The 15,564-nt window shown below is 49.2% G+C and overlaps 1 protein-coding gene across 8 annotated transcripts in view; it reads right to left on the minus strand.

The window, feature by feature from the left end:
• The window catches only part of EFR3B (EFR3 homolog B), a 130,829-nt gene that overhangs the window by 90,377 nt on the left and 24,888 nt on the right, over positions 1-15,564 (minus strand). Inside the window, exon 1 of one of the 8 annotated variants that reach the window (XM_083605074.1) lies at positions 9,805-9,906. The exons of the other annotated variants lie outside the window; for them this stretch is intronic. Within the exon in view, the coding sequence (XP_083461200.1) occupies positions 9,805-9,811 (7 nt within the window). The 5' untranslated portion in view covers positions 9,812-9,906. Of the gene's footprint in view, positions 1-9,804; positions 9,907-15,564 lie in introns of those variants that run through there. 8 annotated transcript variants of the gene reach the window in all.

The following is a 15,564-nucleotide window of genomic DNA, read 5'->3' on the forward strand; positions in this document are numbered from 1 at the left end:
AATAGTTTGACTCTGTATAAGGCAGGTTTCTGTGTTCCTAACCTGACGGCTCATCCGTCCTCCAGAGATTTTGCAGGCTGCGGCAGATCGTGATCCTTCTGGGGAGAATAAGGAAAGAAAACCTGCCTGCTAGAAAGGATGGGGTGCAAAAACTGTCTCTCTGCAGCCTCCCATCCCTTCCTCTTCCTTGCAGCTGTGAATCACAGCCTTCTGTAATTCAGGCTAGACTCCCCTGGAAAGGCAAACCCAGAAATCTTGGTGCCACCATCAACCTCGAGACAGGCAGATCATGCCACTGCCCACCTGCAGGCTTGCCAGGGAGTTAATGAGACAAGCTGTCTCTCAAATTATAGCACGAGGAGGTGGAGAATGACAAGCGATCCGTGGAAGAGGGAGAATCAGCTCTGCGCCACTCATCCCCTCGCCTGTCACCCGCTGGATTTTCCAACACGCATGCTAAAAAGGCAGCGAGGATAGGCTTTCTAGCACCAGAATCTGTCAAAAAGGAACTTGCCACCTCGCCAGCTTTTGCCTATTTATTTATGACTGTGACCGCGGTTGCCGTGGTTCGTATACCACCATCCACTTTTAATCACCTTCTGCAATGATGATGATGATGATGATAATAATAATAATAATAATAATAATAATAATAACAATAATAATATTTATACCCTGCCCATCTGGCTGGGTTTCCCCAGCCACTCTGGGCGGCTTCCAGCAAAATATTAAAATACAATAATTCATCAAATATTAAAAACTTCCCTAAACAGAGCTTCCTTCAAATGTCTTCTAAAAGTCAGATACAGTGGACACTCGGGTTGCGAACGTGATCCGTGCGGGATGCACGTTCACAACCCACATCTGCACATGCATGTATCGTGATATCAGCTTCATAGTTTCTGACCTGGCAAAATATCGCGAATCACGACGCTTGTGCAAAAATCACGATGCGGGAGAAACCGTGAAGCCAGCCGATGCCTCTACATAGCTCCCTCCTTTTTTCAGACGTTGAGATTTATCAGTATATCACAATGTTTAGCTGGTGACATATTGCAAAGTTGAAAACCAGCTCCGTCGTTATTTCCAGATACAGTATTTTTTGCTTCATAAGACGCACTTTTTTCTTCCTAAAAAGTGAGGGGTCTTATGGAGCGAATGTGTGGTCCCTGGAGCCGAATTGCCCAGGGGCAAAAAGCAGATCATGCTTTTGTGTGTGTGTGTGAAAGAGGGAAGTGGGTGTTGAAACAAAGCCGCTGAGCAGCTGATCGGCAAGCGATCGGGCTAGAGATAAAGGAGGCTGCCTGGGAGTGGGGAGGTAAAGACAGCAAACTTGCAAAGGGGGGGGGGGGAGAATAGGAAGACTAAAGCAATAAGGAGAGAAATTAGAAGAAAAGGAGGAGCAAAAAACTGCTCCAGCTAAGGAAAAGACACTAATGCAAACAAGAGTGTTGAAAGGAAGCAGCTGATCGGTAAGTGATTGGGAGGGAGATAAGGGACTCTAGCGATAAAGGAGGCTGCCTGGGAGGGGGGAGGTAAAAGCCCATGGATCCTCAGGATTTTAGCATTGGGTCACCCCTAATTCACCATCAGATCACATAGCAGGTCCATGGCTACAGCCTGCACCCAAAAAACCACGCACCCACTGTTTGTGGGGCCGCAATGGCGCAAAAACGCGGTTACAAAGCACGGATCCACATGGATCCTCAGGATTTTTGCATTGGGGTACCCCAAACTCACCGTCAAATCACATGTCTGTGGCCACAGCATGAACCACAAAAACCATACATCCACTGTTTCATTCAGAATATTTTTTTTCTTGTTTTCCTCCTCTAAAAACCAGGTGCGTCTTATGGAGCGAAAAATATGGTATATCAGTATATTGTGATGTTTAGCTGGTGATACATTGCGATGCTGAAAACCAGGTATCGCCCAGCCCCAGATGCCAATGGGAAACCAGCAAACAGGATTCTAGCTCAAGAGCGACTCTCCCCTCTTGTGCTTCAGCTGGGGAGGGCGGGATATAAACAACATTATTATTATTATTATTATTATTATTATTATTATTATTATTAAGGATGCTGGAGCATCTGGGCCCCCTTTGGGCCTGACCCAGTCTCTTCTTAGGCTTTTGTGAGCCTATTTTCACATGCAGCACAATGACACACAGTTCTGCCGAACGCAGCACTATGTAGGCAAATTAGCTCTCTTCCGCCTGTCTGGCCCAAAGAATGCGGTATTATTTTAAAAGGGGAGTTTAAAAAAAACACACAAACCAAGCTCTCTGCAGTTCCACATGTGGCTCATCCCCTTCTGCTAATGACTTCTTTAGCCGGGATTCATTCTGGCAGGATTCACAGCAATTAGCATCGCTGGTTTTTAATTGCATTTCACTTCTGGCGTCTCAGGCAGGGTGCAGCTGTCATGGGGGCAAGCCTCTCCCCATAGACCCACCCCTGCCTTCCACCCCCAGCCCCACTCTCCAGGAATTGTCAGAAGGGACTGCTAAGTGCTGAGAGACTGCAATGCACAAACCCACACACACCACACACCGACACCTGATCCTGGCTGCAAGACGTTTTCTCTGCACCGCAGTCCAGAGCAGCAAAACAAGCGATGGTTGTCTGTTGCAAGCCCAGCCCCCAAACTGCACATTTTAAGGCGTTTTTTCAAAGGCAGACCTAAAAGGGTGTCGAAACTGCACAAAACAAAACATGGACCAGAGGAGCAAACAATAATTATCCCCTCCTCGAGGGGAGCACTTGCAAAAGTGGAGCATAGACAACTTGAGCTTCTCTCCACCAGTACAAAGAAACACAAGGTTGGTCCTGATTCTGAGATCAGCAGGTGAGGCTATCATCATCATCATCAACAACAACAACAACATATTATTTATTCCCCAGCCACTCTGGGCGGCTTCCAACAAAACACCAAAATACAATAACCTATTAAACATTAAAAGCTTCCCTAAAGAGGGATGCCTTCAGATGTCTTCTAAAAGATTGTTAGTTGTTTTTCTCTTTGACATCTGGTGGGAAGGCGTTCCACAGGGAGGGCGCCACCACCGAGAAGGCCCTCTGCCTGGTTCCCTGTAACCTCGCTTCTCGCAGGGAGGGAACCACCAGAAGGTCCTCGGCACTGGACCTCAGTCAACCTGGGTCTGAACTGCAAACACTTTGGACTGCAGGTGGATGTCTACCATATTTATTTACTTACAGCATTTCTATACCACTTAATATGTTAAAAAACATGGTCGTCTGTCCTGGGTGCTTTAGCTGAGATTCCTGCATTGCAGGGGGTTGGACTAGATGACCCTCAGGTTTCCTTCCAGGTCTACAATTCTATGATCCTTTGTTGAGGCTCCGTTCTCTTCTGTGGCTCTGGGAGGACACTTGCTTTAGCTATTTTTCTCCGCAGGCAAATATTCTGGGGTATATCAGCCCTTAGGAGAATAGAACTGTAGAGCTGGAAGAGACTCAAAGATTCCTTTAGTCCAAATGTCTGAAATGCAGGAATCTCAGCTAAAGCATCCAGGATAAAACTTCTGCTTAAAAAGCTCCAATGAAGGCGAGTTCACCGCCTCCTGAGGAAGACTGTACCAGTGTCAAACAGCTCTTGCCCTCAGAAAATTCTCCCAGGTGCTTAGGAAACCAAACCAATATGGCCCAGTCATCGTCAACCTGGTGCTGTCTGATGGTTTTGAACTACAACTCCCATGGGAGTTGTAGTCCAAAACTTCCAGAGGGAACCTGGCTGGAGAAGGCTGGGCTACCCAATTTGACCTGGCGGGGAAATGGCAAAGGTTGCAAACAACCAAACCAGAAGCAAAACCTGCAACCTCCAGGGAATGGCAATTGTGCCACCCCAAGGGATGCGGGTGGCGCTGTGGGTTAAACCACAGAGCCTAGGGCTTGCCGATCAGAAGGTCGGCGGTTCGAATCCCCACTACGGGGTGAGCTCCCGTTGCTCGGTCTCTGCTCCTGCCAACCTAGCAGTTCGAAAGCACGTCAAAGTGCAAGTAGATAAATAGGTACCACTCTGGCGGGAAGGTAAACAGCGTTTCCGTGCGCTGCTCTGGTTCGCCAGAAGCGGCTCAGTCATGCTGGCCACATGACCCGGAAGCAGTACGCCGGCTCCCTCGGCCAATAAAGCGAGATGAGCGCCGCAACCCCAGAGTCGTCCACGACTGGACCTAACGGTCAGGGGTCCCTTTACCTTTAAGGCAACTGCACCCACAAACCTGGGTGATCTGGAGACATCCCAGCCATGCACTGCGACAAAACAGACCTCTATGAATCAATGCGCAATTGCCAGGCCAGAAATGCAGAAAAGTCGAGGAATAACTTCAGTACCTGGAATTGTACCTGCCTTGCAAGGCTCACGGTAGAAAATTATCTGAGCCCCCCGGGATCGGATCGGCTTGTAAAAGGGATCCCCGCTGAAATGCGCTCTGCAGAGAATCCACCCCGGGCGGGAAGGCCGGGATCTGGTGGCGCCAATGCCCCCTGCCCTCTAGAATGCGGAAGAGACTGGCGCAAATTTAATCATCTCTCCCTGCGCGACGAAGGCTGCAGGGGAAAGAGGGCTTTCGCCAGCTGCTGCAGCCAGATGTTTGACATTAGCAGCCCTCTAAGTGTAAAGGATTTGCCTCTGCGAGCAATGTGGCTTTCGGCGGGGTCAGGAAAGGATAAAACGCAATCGGACTAAGTGTTTTGCAGGATGCGAGCCAAGGAAAGGGAGACCTGCTGGTATTGTGAATCACGAAGCTGGAATGAGCCAGGAAGAGAAGCAACAGAGGCAAAGAACTTGGGCCGCAAAGACTCTCTGGGTGACCTTGGCACCCTGCAATCGGTGTTAGAAACTCAGGTATATAAGCTGGGTGCCCAATGGCTCCTTAAACGAAGGTCAGAGTCGCTAAAGCGGAATGTCTAGTTGCCATCTTGGGGCAAGGCGGCTCCAAAGTCTTATTTTTGTTGTTGAGGGTTTTTTCTTTTAGCAAAATCGAAAAAACATCTACAACTTTTCTGTCCGGATTTCCACTTTTTGAAATATGGCAACCCTATACAACCCTATAAAGTCTCACGCGGGATATAACTAATCTATGGAAGGAGCTTTATGATATGAAAATAGGGACGATGCTTGTACTATTGTAACGCAATAAAACCCTTAATAAGGACATTTTTATTAAAATCACTCGCTGCCAGATCCAGTATATTTAAGGTGTTGTTACAGAAGTTTCTCCCCCTTTGCTGGTTTTAAACGGATGTTCTGTTCCTGTGTTTATGCTGGCTTAAGATATCTCTATACATCAATAAATCTATATATATGACATGCATTGTAAAAATAATAAATAAAAAAACTGGCCAGTTCAGAGGACGACCTTGAATTGGGTTAAGAACTTGGAGAAGTGAAAGAAGAAAATTCCCTTGATCCAAGGATAGTCCGCATATATATTGGCCAATTCCAACCTCTTTTTCTTAATGATGACACGGACCATTCATAATGTAGGAATATTCTTCAAAACTGTGAGCAGGGCAGGTGAAGGCAAGAGACAAAAATTCAATACAGTGGTACCTCAGGTTAAGTACTTAATTTGTTCCGGAGGTCCGTTCTTAACCTGAAACTGTTCTTAACCTGAAGCACCACTTTAGCTAATGGGGCCTCCTGCTGCCGCCGTGCCGCCAGAGCCCGATCTATGTTCTTATCCTGAAGCAAAGTTCTTAACCTGAAGCACTATTTCTGGGTTAGCGGAGTCTGAAGCATATGTAACCTGAAGCGTATGTAACCTGAGGTACCACTGTATACTGAATTGCTGCTCCTGCTTAGGCTGCACAGGAAAAGGTTCCTGAAATTCATTCTGATTTGTGCAGGTCAAATATAACGGACAGAATTCTAAAGGAGATTGTATTAGTGTGCGAAAACAGCCGAGATGCGAGGATCCCCGGATAGTATAGACGACAGGTGTCCAATCCTGGCACCTGGGCACCTTCACTTGGTCGCACGTGGCCGAGAGCCAGGTGCAAAATGAGCCTGGTTTTGAACACAGCGTCCACAATCTAGCAACGCTGATCAACCTCGCAGGGGTGTTGTGTAAGGATGACACAGCTATGGGCACCACAGTTTAAGAAGCTGGAAGGTTTGCAGAGGGTCTTAAGACCAGGCCTTATGAGGGATGTTTAGCCTGGAAAAGAGTTAAACATGAGAGCCATCTTTGGATATCTGAAGCGCTGTCACACGGAAAGCTTGTTTTCTGCTCCTCCAGAAGGAAGGGGACCCAAAGGACATCTAGTCCAACCCCCTACAAGGCAGGATCCGTGGGGAAGGAAAAGAACGGATACGAGTTGTGCAAGAACGTGGAGGTTTCCCATTTCCAGTGGAGGCTGCGCAGGAAAAAATTCCTGGGGAAATTGCACTCCAAATTGTGGTTTGAGGTCGGCACACAGCTCCCCTTGCATTATCTGAGGACAAGGGAGAGATATTTTGGCAAAGCGTCCACAAGGCAGCAATCCACCGACACTCGACAGAACGCAAAGACGTCACTGCGGCGGCGATGTCAAGCAGACAGATTCGGGAAGGAATCCAGCAAATTATACCATGTTTGCAAATTGCACGCCAGCTTTTTACAACTAGCTATACAGTATATATATATAAGGTGACAAAAAGGCCAGTTAAACTTTAATGTTCATTTATGCAGCACTTTTTAAACACAGGCTTGCAGACAAGTCGTCCTCAAGTTTATAAGCCCTCAAATGAATTTAATCCCACCGTCGCTATCACACTGCATTAAAAATATGAATGGGATGTCTTCCAAGAGAGACTGCCAAGAGGAAGTCTCTGGCATTGCTCGACTTGAAGGCTCCCAAATGCTCCCTGGAAAAGCAGCAAGGCGGTTTGGCTGCCCTTACTGGGCAAATGGCAAATGGGTAACCTCAACGAGCCCATTTTACAGATGGAGAACTGAGGCAAGGCTAAGAAACAGGACTGGCCCACTGCCGTCATGGCAAACTATCCTAAAGGAAGACTTTTGAGCTGAAGTTGGATGCCCATCTGTCGGGGATTCCTTAGCTGTGGTTCTTGCACATTCCAGGGGGTTGGACTAGATGGCCCTTTGGTGTCCCTTTCACCTCTACAGTGCTGTGATTCTGTGGTCCAGCTAAACTGCAGCAAGTCTCTTTTGTTAACTGGGGATCTCTCTCCTCGGCAGCTATTCCATATTAAGGATTGATCTTCTGAAGGAAATGGAATATTCCACAAAGCAAGTACTGCAGTTGAGAGGCACAGCCATATCAAAATCCCAAAACGAGCCCAGCCCCAATATCACAGTTTATTCACGAAACATGATTCACCCATGACTGGGATGCAAGCCAAAATAGATCAAGCAAAAAGAAGAAGAAAACACAAGCTAAAAGGTTGCCGTGGTATTTGCATCAATCTTTGAACTCGTCTTTACTCCCTCTGCCACGGATCAGGCACAGAACGTTCATGGACATTCAAACAGAAAGAGTCGGTCACAGACAGAACTGCCCCGCAAGCAGAAATTCAGCAGCTAAGGCTTTAGAGCTCCTGGCTCAGGGCAGCAGAGCAAAACCATCCAACAAAACACTGGGGAAGTGGCAATCCTAGAAGAACGTATTTTCAGCTCACCAACCAACCAGATTCGTGCATCGCCGGGGGTTGGACTAGATGACCCTTCCTATTCTCTGGGTTGCAATGGAACAACGACGAGATCAGCCTCAAAAAGAAGTCTCTCTTGGCTCAGCTTTTGCAAGGAATCTCAGAGTTTGACGCAGCAGAAGCCGGCTCGGTGTGTGTGAACCTTGTGCAAATCGGCACCCCCCCCCAAACCCCACAATTGCCTTTGATTCAGAAACATCTGCCTGTTGCAACTCTGGAGAAAGACCAGCTGCATCACTGAAGCTGGCTTTCAGAGAGGGCTGCAGGAGCCGACCTGCTATCTGCAGGATCGGGGCCCTGGGATGGCATTACTCGCCAGACAAACCTGAACAAGAGAGGGGGTTAACCATGCCCAGATTCACACACACACACACACACACCCGCCCTGCAAACACACACAAAGCAGATTGTAAACACAGACCCACAGCTGCGAATGCTGCATTGCAGGGGGGTTGGACTAGATGACCCTTGGGGAGCCCTCCAGCACTACAGTTCCAGGATTCTATGATAATAGAGGACACCCCCCCCCCAATTGCACAGATCACACACACACCAAATCCCACAGACCAACCTCTCCTGGATTTGCACCCTCAGAGCAAGGCAGCTGCAGACACCAGGCTGCGTTATTGCAAGCAAAACTGGGGGTGGGGGTGGGAATGGGACCCATTGAATATGGCATTCCAAGGGAATTAAGTAACAACACGGGTTTGTTTGCGGGGGGGCGTGCAGGGAGCAGTGCCAAAATATAGTTGCCTGCGCAGCAGAAGCGTTCCCTGGTCTCCAGCAGAGGCTACAACTTTTGTTCAATAGGCTGCCAATACAACAGGGGATTTTTATTTTTGCGGCCGGGGGGGGGGGGGAGATTAACCCTTTGATGCCCTTAAATTCTCTGCAGAGCTCTATTCTACTGGACTCCAGCCTTGGAGTCCTTCGTAGTCTTTACGGAGTTCCAGGGAAATTTGGCGGGGGGGGGGGGGAATGGAAACTGGAAGAAAGGAAATACCGTGATTTTTTTTCGGGGGGGGGGGCGGTCATAAAAAGACAACTTTCAGGGGGCTGGACTAGATGACCCATGGTGTCCCTTCCAACTCTACATTTCCACAATATCGTCTCCATGTCCCTGTGGAGCCACCGGAACAAGACCCTGCCTGCTCCGTAACACCAAAGAAGCTCCCCTGTCAGGCTTGATTTCTACCTGCGGGGAATTCCCTTTCATGCCTTTTTTTTGGGGATTTCAAACTGCCATCTGAATTTGGGGGCGCGGGGGGGGCACAGTCCAGACACACGCCGGACCTGTGGACCACACTACCCAGTTACATTTTTTTTTAAAAAAAACCTTTCTTTCTTTTTCAATATCAGCCCCTGCAGATATTGTGATTTTCAGAAGGGGGTGAAGGTGGGACAAGGAGGAGAGGGGGCTGCTTAACTCTTTCCTTCCCAACCAGACCCCCCCCCCTTTTGCATAGAACTGCTTCTCCCCGCAGCTTCAGTGCAGAACATAGCTGTCAACGTTTCCCCCTTTTTAAAAGGGAAATTCCCTTATTCCGAATAGGATTCCTCGTAAGAAAAGGGAAAAGTTGGCAGCTATGCTGCAGAAACGCCACGAGATACCTATTTATCAGGCCTTGGAGATTATTATTTTTGGGAGGGGACGCTCTTCTTTGCGAGACCCCCCCCCAAAAAAAAACACACCCCAACAACAACAACCAAGCAGATCTGGGGAGATCTTGTTCTTGGGGCCAGAACTGATGAAAGACCGCTTTATTTATTTTTTTCTTTCCTGACACAGCCGCGCAACGCTCGCCGCATCCCTCGAGCATCCCTTTTTCAGATGGGGGGGGGGGCAGCGATGCTTGCCTGTTCCCCTGCATCTCTCCGGTGGGCGAGGGGACCCCTAGGAGGTGTAGCTGGAAAGTGACCTTCGTGGACGGATTTTGGGGGGGGGCAGAGGGATGATGGCACGATCAACATTCCCCCCCCCCACTCCAAAAAAAAGAGAGAGAACCAGGCAGAAAGGAAAAAGCAAAGCCCGCAGCAAACGGAGGGTGCAAGGTGCCAGTCCCTGGTGATGCTGGGGAAAAGGAGAGCCAGGTGGGAACCCCCCCGACCACCACCGCGCCCCCCCCTTACCGTACATGGCTCGCCAGCGGAGCCCCGGCTCGCCGCGCCCGCTCCGCCGCGCTCCCCCGCTCGCTCTGCGGCGCCGCTCATTCACCGCCGCGGCGGAGCCCCGGAGAAGGCGGAGACAGGCGGGCATGAATGAACGGGGGGGGGGGGTCTTCTGCGCATGGGCGGAGAGGGGGTGGGTGGGGGTCCTCAGTTAGACGCGCCCCTCTGGAAGAGTGGGGGGGTCTCTGGTACCCTGAGGAGGGGTAGAGAGTGGTGGGCTTGGGAGAAGGGATCTCCAGAGGACATCTAGTCCATCCCTTGGGGGGGGGTGTCCTCGGTTTGACACCCTCCTCTGGGGGGGAGTCGGGAGAGTGGGGGGGTCTCTGGTACCCGGAGGAGGGGCTTCGGGGAGAGAATGGTGGGCTTGGGAGGAGGGATTCCCAGAGGCCATCTAGTCCATCCCTGGGGGTGTGTGTCCTCGGTTTGACACCCTCCTCGGGGGGGGGGAGTCGAGAGAGTGGGGGGGGGTCTCTGGTACCGGGAGGAGGGGCTTCGGGGAGAGAATGGTGGGCTTGGGAGGTGGGATCCCCAGAGGCCATCTAGTCCATCCCCCTGGGGGGGTATGTCCTCGGTTTGACACCCTCCTCTGGGGGGGAGTCGGGAGAGTGGGGGGGTCTCTGGTACCCGGAGGAGGGGCTTCGGGGAGAGAATGGTGGGCTTGGGAGGTGGGATCCCCAGAGGCCATCTAGTCCATCCCCCTGGGGGGGGGGAAGTCCTCGTTTTGAGACCCTCCTCTGGGGGGGAGTCGGAAGAATGGGGGTCTCTGATACCCTGAGATGGGAGAGAATGCTGGGCTGCAAGGCAAGAATCGCAGCTAAGGGGATCCCTGGCAGGTGGACGTCTGATTCAAAACGTCCAGTGATGGTGGAATAATAATAATAATAATAATAATAATAATAATAATAATAATAATTTATTTATACCCCGCCCATCTGGCCGGGTTTCCCCAGCCACTCTGGGCAGCTTCCAACAAAATATTAAAATACCGTAATGCATCAAACATTAAAAGCTTCCCTAAACAGGGAATTAACAAATTCAAACATCTTTTAAAGGTCTGGTACAGTGGTACCTCTGGTTACATACTTAATTTGTTCCAGAGGTCCGTTCTTAACCTGAAGCACCACTTTAGCTAATGGGGCCTCCCGCTGCTGCTGTGCCGCTGGAGCACAATTTCTGTTCTCATCCTGAAGCAAAGTTCTTAACCCAAGGTATTATTTCTGGGTTAGTGGAGTCTGTAACCTGAAGTGTATGTAACCCATGGTACCACTGTAGTTATTGTTCTCTTTGACATCTGGCGGGAAAGTGTTCCACAGGACGGGTGCCACCACTGAGAAGGCCTTCTGCCTGGTTCCCTGTAACTTGACTTCTCTCAGGGAGGGAATCGCCAGAAGGCCCTCGGTGCTGGACCTCAGTGTCCGGGCAGAACGATGGGGATGGAGACGCTCCTTCAGGTATACTGGGCCGAGGCCGTTTAGGGCTTTAAAGGTCAGCACCAACACTTTGAATTGTGCCCAGAAACGTACTGGGAACCATTGTAGGTCTTTCACGACCGGTGTTATGTGGTCTTGGCGACCGCTTCCAGTCACCAGTCTGGCTGCCGCATTCTGGATTAGTTGTGGTTTCCGTGTCACCTTCAAAGGGAACCCCACGTAGAAGTGAAGGTGGAAGGGATGGTGGAAGTGTTGGAAGGGGTCCTGGGGGGTCATCTAGTCCAGCCCCCTGTGATGCAGGAGTCCCTGACTGATGGCCCCCCAACTGCTGTCCTGCTTCAGCCTCCAGACCTTCCCTCCAGAGGGAAGAGGTGGGGGCAATTTCTGGAAATCGCCATGTCGATCTTCTAGAATCCAAGAATCATTGAACTGTAGGGTTCCAAAAGGACCCCAGGGGTCATCTTGACTAACCCCCAGCCATGCAGGCATCTCAGCTGAAGCATCCATGACAGGTGGCCCTCCAAACTCTGCTTAAAACCCTTCAAGGAACTAGAAGAGGCCACAGCTTCCCGAGGGAGACCGTCCCACTGCCGAACAGGTCTCACCGTCAGAAAGTTTTTCCCAATGTTTAGTGAGAATCTCCTTTTTTTGACTTGAAGAAGTCATCATAATAATCAGCGAGAGCAAAACACCCTCTTCTCCCTGCCACCTCCCTCTCATCTATTCCCCTTTATTTCCATTATTAACAACCAAAAAGTACAGTAGTGAGATATTGCATATTAATAATAATAATAATAATAATAATAATAATTTATACCCCGCCCTTCTGGCTGGGTTTCCCCAGCCACTCTGGGCAGCTTCCAACAGAATATTAAAATACAATACAGTGGTTACCTCGGGTTAAGTACTTAATTTGTTCCGGAGGTCCGTTCTTAACCTGAAACTGTTCTTAACCTGAAGTACCACTTTAGCTAATGGGGCCTCCCGCTGCCACCGCGCCGCCGGAACACCATTTCTGTTCTCATTCTGAAGCAAAGTTCTTAACCTGAAGCACTATTTCTGGGTTAGTAGAGGCTGTAACCTGAAGCGTATGTAACCTGAGGTACCACTGTAGTCTACTAAACATTAAAAGCTTCCTTAAACAGGGCTGCCTTCAGATGCCTTCTAAAAGTCTGGTAGTTGTTTTTCTCTTTCGACATCTGGTGGGAGGGTGTTCCACAGGGCAGGTGCCACCACTGAGAAGCCCCTCTGCCTGGTTCCCTGTAACTTGGCTTCTCGTAGAGAGGGAACTGCCAGAAGGCCCTTGGCGCTGGACCTCAGTGTCCGGGCAGAACGATGGGGGTGGAGACGCTCCTTCCAGAAACCTTTGATTCAGAAATTGGGCTCCTGGGCCCAGAAGAAATCTCTCTCCTCCTGGCTTCTGCCAAGCTGAGTTGGACTGGATGATCCCAGGGTCCCTTCCAACTCTACACTTCGAGGAAATGTCAGGGAAAATTACATATATCAACAGTGGGAAATCTCTCCCAAAGCCCCCCTCTTCTATTGACTGCAGCACAGCTGAAATCTCCCCCTGCTCAAACGTTATATACAGGATATAAAAAGTGAAATTGGCCTATTATTAGTTTTTGTATGTACAGTCTCATTCAGCGTCATCAGCAGATATGCCGATATCTGACTCATTCACGACTATGTTGAACCTTCATTCTCCTTTGTGATGTAACTCACAGGTGGGGAATACTGTTATTTTTTATAATTATTTATTGTTGGTAAAGGGAACCTTTGTATGAGTCAATACCTTATTATCCCTTTAGAACTGCCCTGGATCTCTGTACATTTGTCCTTCCATTTTTGACTCTGTTTTCGTTTTCGTTGTTATGTTTTCACTTTGTTTGTTTGTTAATAAATCAATGCATTGATTTTAGAATGCTGTGTTACTTTTATTGTTGTTAGCCACTCTGAGCCCGGCCTCGGCTGGGGAGGGCGGGATATAAATAAAATTATTTCATTATTATTATTATTTAAAAAAGTGAAATGGGAATTTCAGATTTCAGATAATTTAAAAATACGTCACTTCTGAATTTTAATTTTGAGGGGGATGTCTTAAAAAACAACAACCCCGATTTAAAACAAAAGCAAAAGCCACACCTCTAAAGCTTGCGACTTATGATTCCTAAGTCAGTCATATTTTGAAAAATCCATTGCCTCCCTCCTGCTGCCCCTGAAACGCTCAGATCCAGCAGCAAATATTATTGCAAATGTTAGGGTCTCAAATCTGGAGATTATACAGCCTGGGGTATTTCCCCCCCCCCCTTAATAAATTGGGACGATCTGCTTCTAAATGGCTTCTTCCAGAAAAAAAAAAGAATCTGCTGTTGAAATTCCCCATCTGAAACAGGAACCCACAGTCTGAGCAGAATTGCGGGTTCTGCTTCAGAATTATCTCTCTCATTTTGCAGGCGAGGTGGGGGGGAGGGGACTGACTGCATCACTGGGTGACGTCAGCAAAAGCTCCAGGGGGGGGGCGGGTGGAGGGAGGATCATCTCAGCCTCACTCCGGACCGCAAGGGCTATTTATACATCTGCTGGTGGAGAGCAAGGACTGCGCCGGATGTTCAAATGCACCAGAGATTTCCTTGCTCAGGTAGCCTAAGAAACTGGAAGACAGCAGGGAGCGAGGCGCGCGGGGCGGGGGGGGACGACAGCTCCTGATATGTATAAATGATGTCTTCTGGGGCGAAGGGGGAAGAGGAAAGCAGGCAAGGGGGTGTCACGTTGTGCAATGCTTCTTTGCATGGGTGTAACCAGGATTTCCCAGTAGTGATGTATGGAAGTGAGAGCTGGACCATAAAGAAGGCTGATCTCCGAAGAATGGATGCTTTTGAATTCTGGTGCTCTCCTGCCTTCCTCCTTTAACCCACCACAGCAACCTTGCAGGGTAGGCCAGGCGGAGAGGCAGGACTAGCCCCAAAGTCACACCCACTGAGATTCATAACGGCTGAGTGGGCAGTCCATATAGTTCAAGCTATGGCTTTCCCAGTAGTGATGCATGGAAGTGAGAGCTGGACCATAAAGAAGGCTGATCTCCGAAGAATTGATGTTTTTGAATTCTGGTGCTGGAGGAGACTCTTGAGAGTCCCATGGATTGCAAGAAGATCAAACCTCTCCATTCTGAAGGAAATCAGCCCTGAGTGCTCACGGGAAGGACAGATCCTGAAGCTGAGGCTCCAAGACTTTGGCCACCTCATGAGAAGAGAAGACTCCCTGGAAAAGACCCTGATGTTGGGAAAGATGGAGGGCACAAGGAGAAGGGGACGACAGAGGACGAGATGGTGGGACAGTGTTCTCGAAGCTACGAACATGAGTTTGACCAAACTGTGGGAGGCAGTGGAAGACAGAAGTGCCTGGCGTGCTCTGGTCCAGGGGGTCACAAAGAGGCGGACACGACTAAACGACTCAACAACAACAACCAGGATTTTGGTTGGGGGGCAGCCAAAGGACATTATGTGGGGCAGGCTTCTGGGGCCACCTGGACAGTTAAGTCCAGTCAAAGGCGACTATTGGGTTGCGGCGCTCATCTCACTTTCAGACCGAGGGAGCCAGCGTTTGTCCACAGACAGCTTTCCGAGTCATATGGCCAGCAGAACTAAACTGCTTCTGGTACAACAGGACACCGTGATGGAAACAGGAGCGCACGGAAACGCCGTTTACCTTCCTGTCGCAACGGTACCTATTTATCTACTTGCACTGGTGTGCTTTCGAACTGCTAGGTTGGCTGGAGCTGGGACAGAGTAACAAGAGCTCACCCCATCCCGGGGATTCGAACCGCCGACCTTCTGATCGGCAAGCCCAAGAGGCTCAGTGGTTTAGACCACAGTCCCACCCCATGTCCCCCTACAAGCAACTTATTGTAGCACCACACAGAGCACAAAAAACAGAAATTCACGGCATGTAATGCCTTAAGAGAAAATATTATGAAAATGATATACAGGTGGTACATGACACCAGTCAAGCTCGCAAAAATCTATCATTTGCCCGATAATAAATGTTGGAAATGTAAAGATAATGAAGGTACATTCTTTCACCTTTGGTGGACGTGCCCAAGGATTAAGGCTTTCTGGGAGATGATATATAGTGAAATGAAAAAGGTATTTAAATATACCTTCTTGAAGAAACCAGAGGCCTTTCTGCTGGGCATGGTCGGCCAATTGGTGTTAAAGAAGGATAGAACTTTTTTTATGTAAGCCACAACAGCAGCAAGAATACTTATTGCAAAGTATTGGAAGACACAAGA

The sequence above is a fragment of the Podarcis filfolensis genome (genome assembly GCF_964270895.1).
Source record: "Podarcis filfolensis genome assembly, chromosome: 3".
Classification (NCBI taxonomy): Eukaryota; Metazoa; Chordata; class Lepidosauria; order Squamata; family Lacertidae; genus Podarcis; species Podarcis filfolensis.